Below are 19,547 nucleotides of genomic sequence, written 5' to 3'. Positions count from 1 at the left end.
CAAATATGATGACTTGTTATAAATGAGAAAATATTGGCATACACATTTATTATTCTTTGTTTTAGAAAATTACAGAATAACCATAATAAATGCAATTAATTACTATGATACTTTGTTTATTCTGACTTTGCTGAATAAAGAATTTACCACAGTATACAGTAGTACCTCAGGATACAAAATTAATCTGTTCCGAAACTGAGATCGTATCATGAAAATGTGGTAAGGTGAATCATTTTTCCCTATATGATTACATGTAAAATCAAATAATCCATTCCAACATGAAAAACACACTCAAATTAAAGCTAAGTAGTACATTGAAAAAAAAACTTTAGTAAGGAAAACAGTGAAAAATGCATTTTGTAGTTGTAAATGTATAAATAACCATAATAGAATAATAATTGATTAAAAAAAAATGTAGTTTTATTTGCACTTTACCTTTGAGGATAGACAACGGTGGAGGTGTAAACTGGTGACGGAGGAGAGGGAGAAAGGATATGATACTAAAACTTAACTTACATAACATAATGTAACAATAACTTAAAAATAACACTAATTTTTTAATCTTTTCTAAGTTATTGTTGGCCCACCAGTGGCCGAGTGGTCTCTGTTGCCGCTCATAGCGGTAGTGACTGGACCCTAAACACTGGGAAGTTCGGTCGTGGGTTCGTGCCGCGATCGGACAGGCTGGCTGCTTGGAGTTTTCCGGGTTTTCTCCTTGCCAATAACGACTAAATAGGAGGCCAGTTCCCCATAAAAGTCCTCCCGGANTCACTTCCACCAGCACTTTCACTGGATAGAGGTCGCTTGGTAAAATATCTATCCATAGAGGTTTGGCTTTGCCTACTTTTTAAAATGTTTCTAAAATGACTTAGGCAAATGTCATTACTCTGAGCAGCAATACAGCCAGTGTGAATCTTTTTGGGATGTTTTTTTTCAATAAAATCAGTCACTTTCTGATAATATCTCAAGATTTCCTTTATCGAGCGAGGTCCTTCCACAATGAAGCAAACATGTGGACTGAGACCAATAAACAGAAGTGGAAAAAAAATGGCGCTGCAAACTAATGTAATGTTGTATGGTGAGTTTTTGTTCGTACCATGGAGCAAAAATATGTTTGAATTTCATGTCATATCCTGAAAATTTCATATGCTGGAGCATTTGTATCCTGAGGTACTACTGTATTGTTATTGTAGCTGAGCTTCCTGAATACAGTAGAACCTCGATTATCCGACCCCCGATTAACCAACACCTCAGTTAACCGACCGTTCTAGTCGGCAAATTTCAAATGTCCGCTAGTGATGTGGCGCTACAATATTTGGCTATGTCTTGGCTACTTTAATATTATTTTTATGTGTTTTAGCTGGCAATACTCATTCGACCATGAAAGGGAGCCAGTATTTAAACGAGGCTTAATTTTCTAATTTTTAACAATACAATAGCGACGATTATTATTTTAAAAAATTTTTGTTAGGCTTAACATTGATGAAAATTCAACGCAAAGTAGGTTAATAGCGATATACTAATATACTAATTACATGGGATATACTAATATACTATACTAATAATGGATTTTTTCATACTTTTCGGTTACCTGACTTTTCAATTATCTGACCAACCCCAGTCCCCAATTGAGTCGGATAATCAAGGCTCTACTGTATATGCAAAGAAAACATACTCTGAAATTTACAAAAGTCTGTATTCTCAGATTGTCTGGATTTTTATTATAATTTAATTTAAAATACAAATTAAAATGATGTATATGTGATAAAAGAAACAAAATTATCATCAGTATAATACTGGTTTATTTTCAGTCAGAACAAGCCAGTATGCCTTACCAGTAGATAGCATAAAAAGTATTGATAGCTGGAATATACTACCAATAGTTGCTTAGTAAAAAAATTATTTATGTTTAGCCACCATATATGCATAGATAAGCCTATTCAGTTCTTGTTAGAAATAAATTTCTTTTTTTTATAGCAAAAGGATGTTTTTGGCCTAACTTAATTTAACATCAGCTTATAGATACAAAAGTTTCAACAGTGGACCATCCATCATCAACATATTACAAATTAAATAACACTATTTAGATTATAAATTGACATACATAGATCAAAGAATAATAGTTACATTTAACAAAAAAGTCAGAGGGTCTCACCAGCATAGAAGGCACTCTGTAAACTTTCATAAACTTATTTGTATTTTTCTTATTATTTTTTTATTTTTATTTAGTTTATTTTATTTGCTTATTGTTATGCCTTCTGCATCATGCATGTACCAGGCTCCATGTGCATAATGTTTTTTGTTTGTTCTAATTTAAATATATTATATTCTGTTTGATTTTAGAAACCTGAAGATAATTGTTTGATGATCATTAGATTTAATGTAAAAACATTTGTTTTATATATTAAATTTCTTGTTTATTGCTGGTTTTTGGTGATTTGAGTGTTTGTCTTAATAACACTTTTAAATACAACTAATGAAATAAAAGTAGAAACAAAGTTCATTGTAATTATAACTTAAATTTTTGTTTTCAGAAAATGAATCACAAGTGAAAGGTTTAATGCAAATGAATTTGCCTGAAGGTGCAAAATTACAAATGTGTTATCTTCTTCATCACTTGTGTGATCTACAATTAAGACATAGAGTGGAAGCTCTATGTTCATACTGCGATGATTATGTAGGAGAAATACAAACTGTAAGTTCATTCTTCATTATTAATAATAATATATAAGAAAGTGTTTTAGACAGATAGCAATAAAATTGAATATAAAAACAATTAAATAGGAAAGTATATTTTTATTTTATAAACAATTCATTTATAAAATTAAATTAATTTTGTTATAGTTTGTTTTAGTTTATAGTTCTTTATAGTGTATATTCATATCTGTGAAATTAAAATGAGAGATCAGAAAAGTGAAGAAAATTGTTTTTACTGTGGAAGTTGCAGATATTTTATTTATATTTGCCTGTCATATATGAAATACTACTGCAAAATCAAACTTGTAAAGTTCACTTACTTATTTTACTATATTTGTATAGAAAATAGTTGTTTCCATTTATATTTTTCTTTACTCTTTCTGTGCTGTGAGCACTGGAGCAACAGGTTGTGAGAACAGCTTGTTGCTCCATTATGCCACTTCCCAAAAAATTTCTGTGGGTTTTTAAAAACCTATCCATAATGACTGCTTATAATAGGCAGATAAAAGTGATATTATATACCTAATATGTTGGCATAGCTTTACACAATGAATAACCTTTGGAAAATATATATTTTGCTTTTCCTGTTATTGTATTCACAATTTTTAAACATTGCATTCAAGAGCATTTTGTTTCAAACAAATTGTCAAAAAAAAAGTTTGCGATATGTTTGTTTTTGAGACCAAATGGTTAAAAGCATTCTCTGTTTTTACGAGTTTGACATCTGTTCATGTAAAACTATCAATGTTCTTTTTATTTTATGTTATCTACTATTGATATGTTTTGCTTTTTGATTAACAAGAAATGCTATTGAATGTCTTCCTTTAATTTTGATGATTTTTATACAGTAGATGATGTAGAGCAGTATTTTTCAACCTGTGGATCGCGACCCCCAGGTGGGTCACAAAGCCATACACGGGAGGTTGCGGGTAAAAGAAAAAGACAAGTGTTTGTAGGTCCTACACTACAATAAAAAAACTACAATTTCAGTGAGAAGGCTGTGCTTGTTTATTTTACAGTACAATTAGTTTTTTGATCGATATTTAAATCTCAACAGAAAGAAAATTAAATTCGTAGTTTTTAAAATCATTGACATAGTTTTAATATGGCCGTGGGGGGTCGTCAGAATTTTTTAACTTGTAAAGGGGTCGTGTATTCAAGAAGGTTGAAAAACACTGTTGTAGAGCATCAAAAATTGAAAGATGCATTTTTTTATTGAATGAAATCTTTTTAGGGATGTTGTCATTTGTGCAGGAACTATTTCATATCTTATTTTTTGTTGAATCTTTTAGATATTTTAGATATCTTTTGAAAATAATATGTACAAAACTAGTATGTTTGTATGTATATAAATTAAAAATTCCACAAAAATATTAGTAAATCAAAAATTTACATTTATCTAAATACTAGCAAATAAGATACAAATTAATGTTTACGATATTACAAATAACAAGTAAAATGTCAAAAATTAAATTTTAAATATGATAATAATAATAACACAAACAATACTGCCAGTTTAATTTGGATTATAATATGGTTAATTAATTATAAAGATATTCAATATTATGTAATATGAACTAATGGTAGGCAGTTAAGTTGTTATCTTTTATTAAATTTAAAAATTAGAAATAAAAATCTAATTTAGAATATTCTGGAAGCAAAGATTGATCCAGAGTGTATTCAAATCTGCAATTCCTGCTTATTGTGCAGATGCATTTTATTATAACATATCAGACTTGTTATGTATATAATTATAATATGATATATTTAAAATAAAAACATTCAGCTTGCTCTGAAATTGTATAATTTTAATACATCTTTTAATACAAAAATTATTGAATTGAAACTAAATCATATAATATGCTGCAAAATAAAAGAAAACAGAATGAAATGTTTTAAATAAAATTCTGTTTTATAACCAAACGAATGATTTTTTTCTGTAATCCAATACTTAAAATTGCAGAATAAAAGCAAAACATGAGCTAATGGAAGTTTATTTCATCTTAGGATATCTCTCTGATTTCTCATGAGATGATTAAGAAAACAATTCAAGAATATGTAATTAATAAATGATCAGTGTAACTTATCTATGATGCTGAAGGTAGAGATAATATATATAAAAAATTATTCTGAATACATAGTAAATTAAGAGAATACAGGGATAATGAGAACTGTTACTATAATCTATAGAAAATATGTAAGCATACAAAAGAGATACATGGATTTGCAGGAATTTGGAGTGGATAAGGAGAGAAGTAGAAGGTTATAAGAAAAATTATTATTATTGCCTTACTGTCTTTATTTAATTTCTTATTATATGTTTTTAGCATAATTTTTTTGTAATTTATATCATAACTATTTTACTGTTTTTACAAATATAAGAATATACACTGTATTTATCTGATTCCAATGTTTTTCTTATAACTTCTTATTATATGTTTGTCAATGTGTACATTAATTATTAACAGGACAATTATACTGGTGTTAAGATTTTTACACAAGAATTGAGGAAAAAGTTCTTGTGTAAAAATCTTAACACCAGTATAATTGTTCTGTTAATAATTAATGTACACATTGACAAACATATAATAAGAAGTTATAAGAAAAACATTGGAATCAGATAAATACAGTGTATATTCTTATATTTGTAAAAACAGTAAAATAGTTATGATATAAATTACAAAAAAATTATGCTACATGACATTGACAGAATTGAGCTAGATCAATTAATACATTTATTGCAGACAATATTAATATTAAACTAATTAAAGTGACAATGAAAGTTTGATATATATTTAGGCTAATTTTTTACATTTTTAATATTTTTTGTTAGTCTTCACATGTTTTTAAGAAATATTAAAAATATCTAATTTAAATAATTTTCAAGGATACATATTCTATGTTAAGCACACATTTGTAATCTTCAAAGGTAACATAGGCAATAAATTCTGTGAAAAATATAAATTATGGTTGTACATTTACATACATGCACATACAAAATTTGAAATAAAGCTTCATGATTTTATAAAATTAAATGAAATTAGATATTTTAATGAAGCTAAAGAATAATTTTTTATTTAAAGGATCAATTAAGAAGATATATTGAGGTTAAGCAGTCTGATTTACCATCTGCTGTGGCAGCTAAAAAAACAAGAGAATTTCGTTGTGCTCCAAAAGAACAAGTAAATCTTCTCATTTATTTATTTATTTTTAAATTATATAATCTATTTGATGAATAACCTAAAATTTATTTTTATAACTGATTAAATGTAATTATTGTTATGAGTACTTTTAGTTTTAAAAAGACAAAAAAAAATCTCTAGATAAAATATTGATAATTAAGGTTTTGGAATTGAATTAAAGATAATATTATGTAAATCTAAAAAGTAATTATAATTTTGAATGATTAGCTATATCAGATTTCAAGAAGTTTTTTTATAATTAGAAAAGTGACCAGAGTGCAAACAGAAATAGGTGAACCATAATGTCAATAGCAAAATATTGTCCTTGCAATAAGTTATGAGGTATATACTTAAATAAATGACATATACATACACACATATACTGTATATATAAACAAAAAAATTTAATGGCAGGATATATTTTTTGTTTAAAATGTGTTTAATTATCTCACTATAAACTTGTCCCTTTGTTTTAACAGTTGCAAAGGTCAGTTAGCTTGATGATGCCTGTTTAACACAATTGAAAATGTTTGTTTTCTGATAAATTTTTGCTGAAAATTGGTTTTGTTTATTAATTATACCCAGTTTTGAGCAGTTGATGTAATATAATACATAACAATGTTCTTAATACATAAAATTTACTGGAAGTAAATAATTTTTATAATAAAAGAACATGACATGATTTTATAGTGAAAGATACAATGAATTAACATTCACTTTTTAAAAATAATGCAAAATAGTGGAATTGCAGAACAAAATATTCAATAATAAATTATATGCATCTAAAGATGAGCATAATGCTATGTACAAACTATTTATGGATAGAATGAGAAAATAAGCTAAGTGTTATAGATTACAGGATGGATAAGCTTTTATTAGAAAGATATTTTTATTTACTTATAATTAAAATAATCAAATTTGTGTGTTTTAATTTCAAAGAATAAGTTTGAGAAAATAAATTTGAAGGAAGATAGATTATTTTTTAATATAAATCACAGAATTAGAATGGAAATACAGTTTTTAAACAATGTATTCCACAAGATTTAATTTTGTAAAATCTGCAGGTGAAAATAAATTTATAGTTTTAGAATAGAAATTTAAAGCATTATAAAATGTAAATAATAAATTTGTACCATTAAAAATTTAAGAATTTTAATTTTATCAGTTATCTTTTCAAAATTTATGAAAAAAAATTCTTGATATAAAATAAAATACATGTTTATGATGAGTAATCTTTGCTCTCTACAAAATATTCTTTAACTTATATTTATTTAGATGCGTGCAATATTAGGATTTAAAAATTTAGAGGAAGAAAATGCTGATCAGTGTCCATGTGGAGACACGCTAAGAGAGTCTTTAAAATCTTATCATGAAGAATTGATGTCAAAATTAAAAATGGCATGTGAAAGTCAGGAACCTGAAGAGAAAACTGAAGCTGCATCAGAAACAGAACCAAGTAAACCTTGGTCTCAAAGATTATTTTCTTTTGTTAAAATGGTTAAAGCTGCTGAAGAAAAAGGAAAAGAACAAGAAGAATCTGAAGTTAGACCAGAAGGTAAAAATTAATGTTGTCTTTTAAATTCATATATGTGAATTTATTGTATATCTTGCTAGATATTTTAAATACTATTCGTAAAATTGCTCAATATTACTTTAAAATTTTTTTATTTTTGAAAAAGTAGTTTAATTTTATTAAATAAGTACTAGGTTCAAAATGATTTGTTAACAATTTAAATTAAAAATGAAATATTTGATATTTAAAAATTTTTAACTTTGGTGAAAGTTTGATTAAAATACAGGTAACTCCCGTATAACACGGCACTTCTATAGCACGGATTTGCTCTAACACGGTTCGAGAATTGGTACCATCCCCCGTATAACATGGTACTTTTATAGCATGGATTCACTCTGACATGGTTTGAGAATTGGGTAAAACCCTCGTACAACAGGAAATGTAATAAATTTTTACATACTTAAGTATTATTACTTATTATTTTTAAGTACTGATAGTTCACGAAAATTATTATTTTCGTGAACTATCAGTACTTAAGTATGTAAATTTTCTCTTCTCACCTATTGTCGATACACGTGGTCCTTCTCGAAACTTGTTTCAATGTTGCCAGATCGCGACGCTTCTGCTTCTGATGTTGCTGAATATTTTTTCCTTGTTCCATACTTGCTTTATTCTTCATAAGTGCTTAGCACCATATAAGGAAATTTGTAAAGACCTTTTAACTAGAAGCAAGCAATCTAAAATTACATACATTTTGCAAAAGGTAAAGCATGGATCTGAAGATAATGCAGAAAAATGCTCAGAGGATAAGGATAACTTGCCAAAAAGAAAACGCTCTCGGTTAATTAATAGTGTTTTTAGTGATGACGAAGAAAACATTGTTTAATTTATATTAATATGTATCACTTAAAAAAAATTTAATGAAAATATTTATCTTAATTATGAAAATATACTAGCATGTTTTTTAATTTTTGGAACCTAACCCTCCTTTTCGTATTAGTTCTTTGTTTTGTATAACACGGATTCGCATAACATGGCAATTTTTTGGAATGTAACTACCGTGTTATAAGGGGGTTACCTGTAGATCTAAAATTTTTACTTTTGATAAAAAATGTGATGTTTTAAAATACACATCATCATCAAGTACACATCATGTAAAGAAAATAACAATAATTCAAAAAATACTTAAATATATTTATATTTAAAGGAAGTCATTTTTCATTCTTTGAGAATGTCTAATTTTATTAACTAATGTTATGAATTAAAATTTGTGAAAGCATTTTTTTAATTTTAAATGTATTATAATGCTTTTTAATACAGAGTTATTTGTAAAGAAGTTAATAAGCACTGTTGTAAAATGGGCAGAAGATAATTTTCTAGAAGATCAAGAACTTATTAGACAAATGTTCTTTTTGTTGTTAAGGACATACAATGGAGTTGGAGAGGTAATAATTATTTTAAGTTTAAAATTTTAACTGTAATTATTTAAAGTTATCTATTTATATGCATGAAACTTACTGAATCTTATTTCAGTAAATTTTATATATGAAAAGAGAGAAGTTTAAATCAATCCATGTCAGTTTAGCTTTTTTTACTTTTTTGACTGTTATGTATAATATGTGTAACAAGGGAAACTATTGGAATTGTGCCAAATTTGACCGTCAGAGTTTTTTGCAAATCTTCATGTTTTGAAGCTCCTGAATCCAAAAAAGTCAAAAAACGTAAAAAATATTCCATGGGTGTGTGTATGTGTGTGTTGGCATCTATTTTGCTTAATGTCTCAGGATGGGGTAAAGATTAAAAAAGGGAATTTCACATGGTAGCTTGTATATGAGGAGCATTGATGCTATTAAATTTTGGTGGTGAAAGGTCAAGAGGGTGAGGAGATAGAGGGGGGTCATGTATCTCAAGAGGAGTAGGACTTAATGAAGATTTTATTTGTTATTAACATTTACACTTATTTATAAAACTAATCCTTATCCTCAAAATTAAATTTTTTGCCATTTTATAGTAATTAAAATCTTATAACAAATGCCATACACACTTTTTATTTTTACTTAATAATATAATATTTTAATAAAAACTCATAACAGCCGGGAAAGTTATGCAACTTTTGTTGCTGGATTTTGAGCTTGATATTCAACTTTTGAAATGAAGTTTAGTAAATAGAGGAATAAATATTTTAACAAAGTATTGTTCAGCAATATTGTAAATTTAATGAATCTCAAGTTACATTGATTTTTTTTTCTAAAACAAAGAAAATATTTAAAATTTTAGAAATTAATATAAAAATATTTTAAAATTAATCATGAGGACTGCTATCTATAAAAACTAGAAATTTTGAAAGTGTAATAATTGAAATATATAAGCAATAGGGGAAATATTTGTAGTTTCATAGATGTCTGATTAGCATTTTAAGTATTTAGTGAATTTAAATTTTTTTTGTTTGTACTATTATTTCTTCAGTACTATTAAGATATGAAAATAAATTTTGATAAATTGATAAATAATTCAGTTTGGAAATACAGTGAAAACCTCTATTAAAGAACACTCCTGAATAGTGGACACCTCTACTTAATGGACATTTTTACAATCTTCAAACTCTTAAAATAGGACATCTATTATATTTACGTCTAAATAGCAGATGCTGTCACTCATAACCAATCTTAAGAAAACAAATGTACCACTTTCAATATTCTAAAACAATTAATTACATATGAAATATTTGTAAACAAAAACAAAGAACCACTTCAAATACTTTTTCAAATGACAAATTTTTACTGTAGATGTTGAGTGAAGACTGGCTGAAAATAGGAATAGGGGAAGAGGGCAAGTTGTAAAAAGCTGAACAAAACTTTTTATCTCTTAGAGAAGAATTTAATATTACTTATCTCTTATCTCTTTTTATCTCTTAGAGAAGAATTTAATGTTTAGAGAAGAATTACACAGAAGTTTAATGTTATTAAACTTCTGTGTAATTATTGGAATTAAGCTTATGTTACCAAGAAACTATAAACTTTTCCTGAATTATTCATTCATTCAACAAGAACCTTAATACAGTAGTAATGAAAAGAAACTTAAAATGTTATGACAACAGTGTTTATGTTGTGAAAGTTCAAAGGTCTTACCTAGATCTTTTTGGCCACTTTAAAGTGTGAGAAGCTATTCAGTATTCTTGCATTTATGACATTATTTATGATCTTAACAGCTTTGTGATGGTTTAAGTGTAATTTTTTATAAATAATTTATTGAAAAAAAGCAAAAATGTTGAAAAATCATACCTACTTGATAACACAAAACAGACAAATTTCTATATTGATTTTTATTAGTTGCTTAGATAATAAATGATGTTATAAATGCAAGAATACCAAATATGTTTCTCACCCTTTGAAGTGGCTAGCAAATCACCTTTATAAGTCAACAATCAAACTTTTCACTGCCTAAATCGATCTTCATCCACTCTTCTGTTCATAACAACAGTTTCATTTTTTTCCCCCATTACTTCCACCCATGATGAATTAATAATTAAACAATGTTTATGCTTTGCCTTAATTTTTATGATCCATTTAAAGTATCCTGTCCAGTCTGTTTGCTATTTAGAGTCAAATTAAAATGTGATTTTTACATCTAAAAAGATAAATAATGTACTGTATATATATTTCTGTTATATATCCTACATATACTTTTTGGTATATTCGCACTCCTAATGCAAATTTGATGTTTTTTGTAATCCACTGTATTCTTCACTATATGATGACTATGTTAAAATTCAGTAAAGCTGTCAGCATGTACCTCTAAATAGTGGACAAACTTCTTGGTCCCAATGGTGTTGGCTATTCAGAAGTTATCTCCTGTATAAAAATAGTAACATTTGTTTAGTAGTATGTAAATTTTTGTTTTGTATGTTACTAAACAAGAAATTTATATGCTAAAAATAACAAAGTATGGTAAATTAATAATTAAGCATAATACATTTCTAGTTTTAAGAAAGATTTTTTGTATTGTTTATATTTGAAACTTTAGCCAAAAATTAATTTTGCAAATAGTTGTTTGATATGTATGTTTAGAATATCATGCCTCTATTTATCTAGTAGAATATCTTTTTTTCATTTTATTTAAAATATTTATTTTGAAGAGGGAATTAAATTTTTTAAATGTGTTAAAAATGTTATTTTTATTTTTTATTAAGAATATACTATTTTTTAATCTTATTGATTTAAATATAAATATTCATTAAAATTTGAAATATAGTTATATTTTAAATTTATTAAAACTTTAATCAGAAAAAAATATTTTTAAAAATAATACAGTAATTTTTATTTTGCTGTTTATAAATAATAATAATAATAAAAGTTTCTACTTAATTTTTCAGCTTATGAATGCACTAGAAAATACTTATGTCATCAGTAATAAGAGCAAAAATGATGTTGTTGTATTGTTGGGACATTTAGGAAAAATAAGAGCTTTACTACCTGTTCAAATGGGCCCAGAAGAAGAAGAAATCATGAGAGATAGTTTATGGTAAATTTGAATTATTAAAATTGCTAGTATAAATTTATAAATATATTAAATAATATATGATTCATAAATATATTTATAATATAAAGTTATGAATTAAATTCAGAAATTCAAAGAAAAACTTTTAGAATATTTTGAATTATATTAACAGACTTACTTCTAGAATATTAAATTTAGCATTCAGAATTAAATTAATTAAAATGGCTACTTAATTTCTTATTTTTAATGTAAATTACTTTATATGCAGTAGAACCTCAATTTTCTGAGGTAATGTGGACCAGTGCTACCAGGGATAACCAAAAACTTGAATAAAATAGACAGTGACTGCCATTTCAGATTAAAAACTTTATATTATACAAACCTTTTATATTCAAATCATTTTAAGCCTTTTTTTATATTGTAGTGAATTTAATCATATATAAGAATAACATTTTTACATCATTTATTATACATCTACTATGTACAGTACAATACTTTTAAGAATATATTATTATTGTTACATTTTAATATGAATGATATGACCACATTAATGTTAAATGATAAAAGGTAATAGAAATAACTTCACAACCAACAACTGCCTACCCTTAACCATTAACCGGTGCGAAATTCTTTAAAATCGGCNTTTGCCTTAGATAATGCAAAACCATGAATTCTTGGGATTCTATTATATTTAATTAGCCAAGTTATAGCCAGATAATCTGGCAGTATCATTTGATTAATTTATAATGTTTTGCTTAGTTTACTGTATAAAAGCTGTGCCAGAATAAAAGCTTAAAATCATCTGAATACCAATTAATTATAATAAACACTTGAATTTTTGCCAAGCATAAAATTATTTTATTTCAAACGTTTTCAACCTATTTATTATAGGCCATTTTCAGGCTTACGATTATCATTCCAAAATAGAACGTAACGTTTTTTGAATAAGTTTCATTTTTAAACTTAAAGATTTAGAATAATTGCGTATATAAAAAAATAAAAAAATACAATAAATAAATAACAGTTAAAATAAAATAAAATGGCATAAATAAATAAACACTGTATATAAGGCTAATTATAACTATTACAAGTTTTAAGGGTTTTTAATTCTCATGTTTTTTTCTATCATGTACTTCCATGGTATTGGAAGCGCATTAACATCCTTGGCATTTAGGTGACAGTTTTTTATTTTACTTTTATATATTACCATTTTTTCCATTTCTAATGCAATGGTTGGGAATTGGACTGTTTTAATGATTTTTGCCTCATCCCATTTTATATTTGTTCCTTCTGTCTGTGCTATGATTGCTAAAATGGTGTTGTTGTGCCCTTTATTAACGTTGTGTCTGTGTTCTCGCAGGCATATTGCTTAGTTTCTTCTGGTTACACCCACATAATCCTTTGCTACTCTTAATTGTTGATTTTCAAATGGTATTTTATACACTCCAGCTTTCTCTTGCATTTTTACTCTGTTTTTGTCATTCCTTAGTAAGATGTAAATGTTGGGTGCTCTTTTATATACCATTTTTGTGTTTTTATAAATACTCAATTCATTCATCACTCCTCCTATATACTTATTGTATGTGAATTTGTTAATTGCATCTACTTTAGTATCTTTTTTGCCTTTATGTTGTCTAACTTTTGTCCAGGCTTTCAACTGTGGTGGTTTTTTAGTCTAAATTTGTTGCAATTCTTTTAATTCTATCAATCTCCATAAGACGGTTTTGAATGTTGGTGCAACATAAGAACACTCTTTTAATAAGTGCCTTAAATGCTAATAACTTGTACTTATATGGATCATTGGACCACAATGGTATATATATATATAGGGGAGCATGCATGGGTTTTAAATACACTGCTGTTTGTACATTTCCTTGGTTAAATTTTATATCAGTGTATCAGTGTCCAAAAAATGGAGATGAGTATCGTTTTTCTGTTCTAGTTTTAGTTTTAACCCATGATCATTACTACTAAGGAAGTCTTAACTCATCTTCAAGGGTATTATGTTGGAAAATAGAATCTTAAATTTTAGATTTAAGTCTTCTAAGAAATCTGAAATCTTTTAAAAAGTTTAGTCTTATTCAAATATTATCAGACATTTTAGTTATTAACTTTTTTTAGTTTGCTGTTGCTTAGATGCTATTTTTATGGACTTACTCATACACTTTAATACTCATACACACAAAAATGGGTTGAATGACCCAAAAGAAAAGTTTAGAAAGGTACATTAATAAGCATTTGTTTTTCAATGAAGCAAGATTTAAGATATTTTGAAAATTAGAAATTCTGTTACAAAACTAAAGCTCACTACAAAATTTGTAAGATTATTCTGCAGTTCTACAGATCATAGAAAATCCAAATCTTAGAACCTTAGAAAACATTACTTACCGTTTCATATATCAAATTTTGATGATTTATTTTTTATTTATTTTTTCTTACTACACTAGTTTCAATTTCTGCCATAGTATAAATGTAAAAAATATGAAAACTAAAATAAAATACTCATTTATTCAATGTTGAAAACTATTATGATTAAATTATACCAATATTAATGATAAATGAAACATTAAATGACTTTTATTTGATGACTTTTTAATTAATTGAATTTCATGACTTTAGTATTGATCTGTTAAAGATCTATCAATATATTTCTTTAAGTTATATGTTTATTATAAAATTTTTATTAAGACTTTATTATAAAATTTTTCAGGACATTAGTAAACAACAGAGTGTTTTTTCAACATCCTGATTTAATACGTATTCTTAGAGTGCATGAAAATGTAATGGATGTAATGATGAATACATTAGGTAAAAGAGCTCAGACACAATCAGCTATTCAAGCCACTCCAGCAGCTGCAACATCACCCACTAGTCCAGGTCAAGCCACTGAAGCTGCTGAAAAGGTATGTATAGTTGATAAACATTCATTTATGTAAATGACTATAGTTATTTTCATTTTCTTATTTTATTTTAATGTTTATTTAAATTTTAAATATAGTAAAACCTTGCTTATTTGGACTTCACTAATTCAAAATTTATAATAATTTGGACTACTGTTTTGCGTTGTGTATTTTTTTTAAAATACTGAATTTGTTAATTTTAATTCGGACTTTAATAACTATTATTTTGCTCTTAGACAGATGGTCAAGATATGATTTGAACAAATGAACAAATGCAATTATTCGATAATGTTTATTAAACCATTGTATTTGTTTATTTAAAGTGCACAATAAAATTTGACTTTAAATAAAATATACTTCTTAGATCTTACAATACACATTTGAATAATAACCTGGTTAATGCAGACTTTCACTAATTTGGACTCTGCTTTCCACTAATTAGTCTAAATTAATGAAGTTCTATTTTAATAAATACAGTAGATCCCCCTATAAGACGGTAGATACGTTCCGTTCTTTATGAATCAATTTTGTAGGAATCATAGTTTACAAACTACGGCTGTTTGAAAGGTTTTCTTTCATAAAATTAATCGATTCTAGACTAATTCGACTCAACATTTCCAAAATACGTATATTTTTTTTAAAATAATCCGTATAAACTACGTTATAAACAAAAAATTGTAGGATTGCTTACCGAGTGTGTACCGTTCGACTACGCCCGTTGCTAAAGCTTGGTTTCGTCGCGGAACAGCGCATCAAACCGCGGCCGCGATTTCTGATATTATTTTTCTGCGAAAACTTCGTTGACCTTTGGAGACATCCTTAATATAAATAATTTTTATGGCCGTTAAATAAGAAATGTTTCTTTCACAAGAAATGTATAAAATTACAGTACTGGACAGACGATAGGTCGCCTAACTCGCCGTAGCGTGACGCTAGACGGCGAAAAATATATATTTAATTATAATAAAGTTACAATAAATTAAGTTAATATATAATTATATATACAGTACCTAATTTATATATAATTAATATATAATTATATGTACAGTACCTAATTTATATATAATTTATATAATACTGTCCAGACGATAGAAATCTCTCCGTAGCGTGGCGCTACGGACGGCGGGTAAGTAGTTCGGCTGCCCGATGACGTTTTACGTATTATAGGAGTTATTTTTACCGTTGTTTACGGATAATGCCACAATTTTTATAGGAATCATAACTATAGGAAACGCTTTTATAGGGGGATCTACTGTAATTATTTACTCTTATAAAAATATAAAGGAATAGCTTTTATAAAAAAAATTAGTTATGTATTTTTTTATTTCTAGTATTTATTCAAAACAATTGCTATTTGATAACTTTCAAGTTCAAAGACAGATAGTTATCCTTATTTTTAATTTATTATCTTGATTTACTCCTAGTAATATATATTTCTATTTCCTTAATTATCTTATTCTGCTCTTTCTCTTATTTTTTAGCCTAAGTTGGCTAGAACCTGCTGGAATCATCCACTACTCCCATACCTGATAATCTTGTGCCATTTCTGTCTATCTATACATACCTCTTTTGTTTCTTCCAAATTCATGATCCTTTTCACATATTCTCAGTGCCTTCTTTCACTCAGAATTTGTTTCTCTTTAAGACACTCTTCCACTTGCTCAATCCATCTTTTCCCCAGTCTTCCATGCCTTCTCCTTCCACACTCCACACATACAATTTATACACCTCATATTGCAACATTCTCTTAATGTGGTCAATCCAACACAGATACCCTTGACATATTCCTCAATTGTGTTTTCTTTCATGCCACACTGCACCAACACATATCCTTGTTACTCACCAGATCCTGCCTTGTCATACCACATATATACCTTATATATCTGATCTCAGATGCAATCACTCTCTTATGCTTCATTCTTTACCCTCACAACCATACAACAGGGTTGGAAGGAGTACACTCGTAGACACAGACATGCTTGCTTTCTTTGGAAACACATTCTTATGAACCAATCACCCTGGGTACCCAACCACTTTCATACAAGCATTCACTTGTCTTCCAATCTCCCTATGTATTTTGCTATTTCTTTCAAGGGTGTTCCCCAAGTGAACAAACTCTCTTACCTACTTTATTGTCACAGCTGTATCTTGCATTCACTCTTTGGCTCATCTCTTTCAAATATTAAAACTTTCATTTTCTCTCCATTTATTCTCAATGCCTGGAGGTTGAATGAATGCTGTGAAACAGCATTCATTCAACCTTAACATAAGATATTGCAGTTCACTTTGGCTTTTGGCCAGTAGAACAGTATCATCAGCAAATAATAAACAATTGAACAGTTCACCACTCACTTTCATATTCATTCACTCTTCTTTCAACTGCCTTACATATTTTTCCAAGTACATATTGAATAACCAAGGAGACATCATGCAGCCTTGGTAGATGCCCATAGTCACATTGATCCACTCTGACAGTTCATTGGCCACTCTAATGCATTCTGCTGTTCTCATACAATGCTTTTATTGCCTCATGCAGCTTCCTACTCACACCATACTCACAAATGTATAAGAATATTTCACAAGTACTCTCTTTTCACTTGGTTGTAAGCTTTCTCCATATCCACCAAAATATTTCTCAACAATTATTTGCAATTCAAAGATTTGATCCATACAACTCTTAACTGCCACAAAACCACACTGAGCATTCCATATGTTCGCCCTAGTAATTTTCATCTGCACAAGTTCTAGTGGAGAGGGTCTCCACTAGAACTTGTACAAATAGCTTTTCTAGCATGCTTATACCTCTATAATTCTTACATCCTGCATGGTCACCTTTCCTTTTATACAGAGCCACAATAATAGCATCTCTCCAATTATTTGGTACCCATCTTTTCTCCTAGCACATGCAAAAGAGGTTTATCATATCATGCTAATAACATATCACAATATTTTAACATTTCAGCACATAACTCCATCTACATCTGCATCTTTTCCCATTTTTAACTTGTCAATTGCTCTTCTCACTGTACACTGATCTTCTCACATCTACAGTCGTCCTCATTTATGCCTGTAAATGAGGATGGGCATGGACTCATACTTAGACACCTTGTTGCTGACATCTGCACATTCTAAAAGCTCACTGAAATACTCTCTCTTTTCAATTCATTCTCACTTCTCTAAACAGATCATCATTCTTATCTTTTTTTGCTTTTTGTATTCACATACACATCACTACATTTCACTTTTCTTGTATACTGTCAGAAAGCTTTCTTATCGTCCTTAAAAATGCCATTTCTGACTTCTCTGCTCTTTCATCCTCAACACGTTCTTGGCTCTTGACTGTTGGTTTAATTTTTATATCCTCATATTCTGATTTAAAATTATTAACTTAATGCAATATTTGAACTAAATTAGATAACTACAGTGGACCCCTCCTATAACACTGTAGATAATTCCGTGTTATATGAATTCCATGTTGTACGAGTCACTTAGATTTTACAAATACGTGTGCCGGGCTGTGAACAGCTCATGTATTTGTAAAATCTAACTGACTTGTACAACATGGAATTCATATAACACTGAATTATCTACAGCAGGGCTTCTTAAACTATGGGTTGCGACCCCATTTGGGGTCGCTTAGCGAAATCTTGGGGTCGTGAGATTTTAATTCAAAATATTGAAAATAATTTGTGAGAGTTTGAAAATGGCACACTTTGTGTCATAGGTTTCGTGAGTTGCGCTTTGTGTCACTTCTGGTGCAGTGAGACAATGATTCAGCAACACTGATTGTAGTGTGAACTAGCGTAGTGTTGTCGCTTTTCAGTGTATTCAGTTGTCTCTGTTCCATTGTAACACAAGAGTGAACTGTGGTAGCACACCATTATTGTTTTTGCAAATTTGTATATATCTTTATTTTATATTTTTTGGGTCGCGAAAAAAATCACAATCATAAATGGGGTTGTGAATAAAAAAAATTTTAAAAAGCCTTGATTACAGTATTATAGGGGGTCTACTGTAGATGTTACATTTTGTATAAACTTAGATGCTACATTTTTCCTATTAAATAGATTATTATTTTTTTTTACTAAAACATATATTATAAGACACAATATATTTTTAAAATAGCTGTATAAAAACTTTGAATTTTTTATTTTTATTACAGGATACATCACATGAAATGGTGGTTGCTTGTTGTCGCTTCCTATGCTATTTTTGCAGAACTAGCAGACAGAATCAAAAGGCAATGTTTGAACATTTAGGATTTCTTTTAGAAAACAGCAACATTCTGTTGTGTAATATATATTTATAAAATTTATATTATAATATTATAATACTATTTATAATACTAATATAAAATATTAGTAAAATATTAATACAGGTAACCCCCGTATAACATGGTAGTTATGTTCCAACAAATTGTCGTGTTATGCGAAACAAAGAACTAATACGAAAAGGAGGGTTAGGTTCCAAAAATTAAAAAACATGCTATTATATTTTCATAATTAAGATAAATATCTTTATTAAAATTTTTTAAAGTGATACATATTAATATAAATTAAACAATGTTTTCTTCGTCATCACTAAAAACACTATTAATTAACCGAGAGCGTTTTCTTTTTGGCAAGTTATCCTTATCCTCTGAGCATTTTTCTGCATTATCTTCAGATCCATGCTTTACCTTTTGCAAAATGTATGTAATTTTAGATTGCTTGCTTCTAGTTAAAAGGTCTTTATAAATTTCCTTATATGGTGCTAAGC

General features: G+C 27.9%; 1 protein-coding gene across 1 annotated transcript in view; it reads left to right on the top strand.

Annotated features, from left to right (window-relative positions):
- The window catches only part of LOC111622781 (ryanodine receptor-like), a 420,607-nt gene that overhangs the window by 193,235 nt on the left and 207,825 nt on the right, over positions 1-19,547 (top strand). Inside the window, exons 50-56 of the mRNA XM_023365203.1 lie at positions 2,535-2,695; positions 5,781-5,879; positions 7,155-7,434; positions 8,713-8,837; positions 11,765-11,913; positions 14,600-14,792; positions 18,952-19,081. Of these exons, the coding sequence (XP_023220971.1) occupies positions 2,535-2,695; positions 5,781-5,879; positions 7,155-7,434; positions 8,713-8,837; positions 11,765-11,913; positions 14,600-14,792; positions 18,952-19,081 (1,137 nt within the window). The remainder of the gene's footprint in view (positions 1-2,534; positions 2,696-5,780; positions 5,880-7,154; positions 7,435-8,712; positions 8,838-11,764; positions 11,914-14,599; positions 14,793-18,951; positions 19,082-19,547) is intronic.

The sequence above is a fragment of the Centruroides sculpturatus genome, unplaced genomic scaffold, assembly GCF_000671375.1.
Source record: "Centruroides sculpturatus isolate CEXI.00-Female unplaced genomic scaffold, Cexi_2.0 scaffold157, whole genome shotgun sequence".
In the NCBI taxonomy this organism is placed as follows: Eukaryota; Metazoa; Arthropoda; class Arachnida; order Scorpiones; family Buthidae; genus Centruroides; species Centruroides sculpturatus.
Note: the sequence above shows the minus strand (reverse complement) of the source record. Positions and strands in the feature narration are given on the sequence as shown.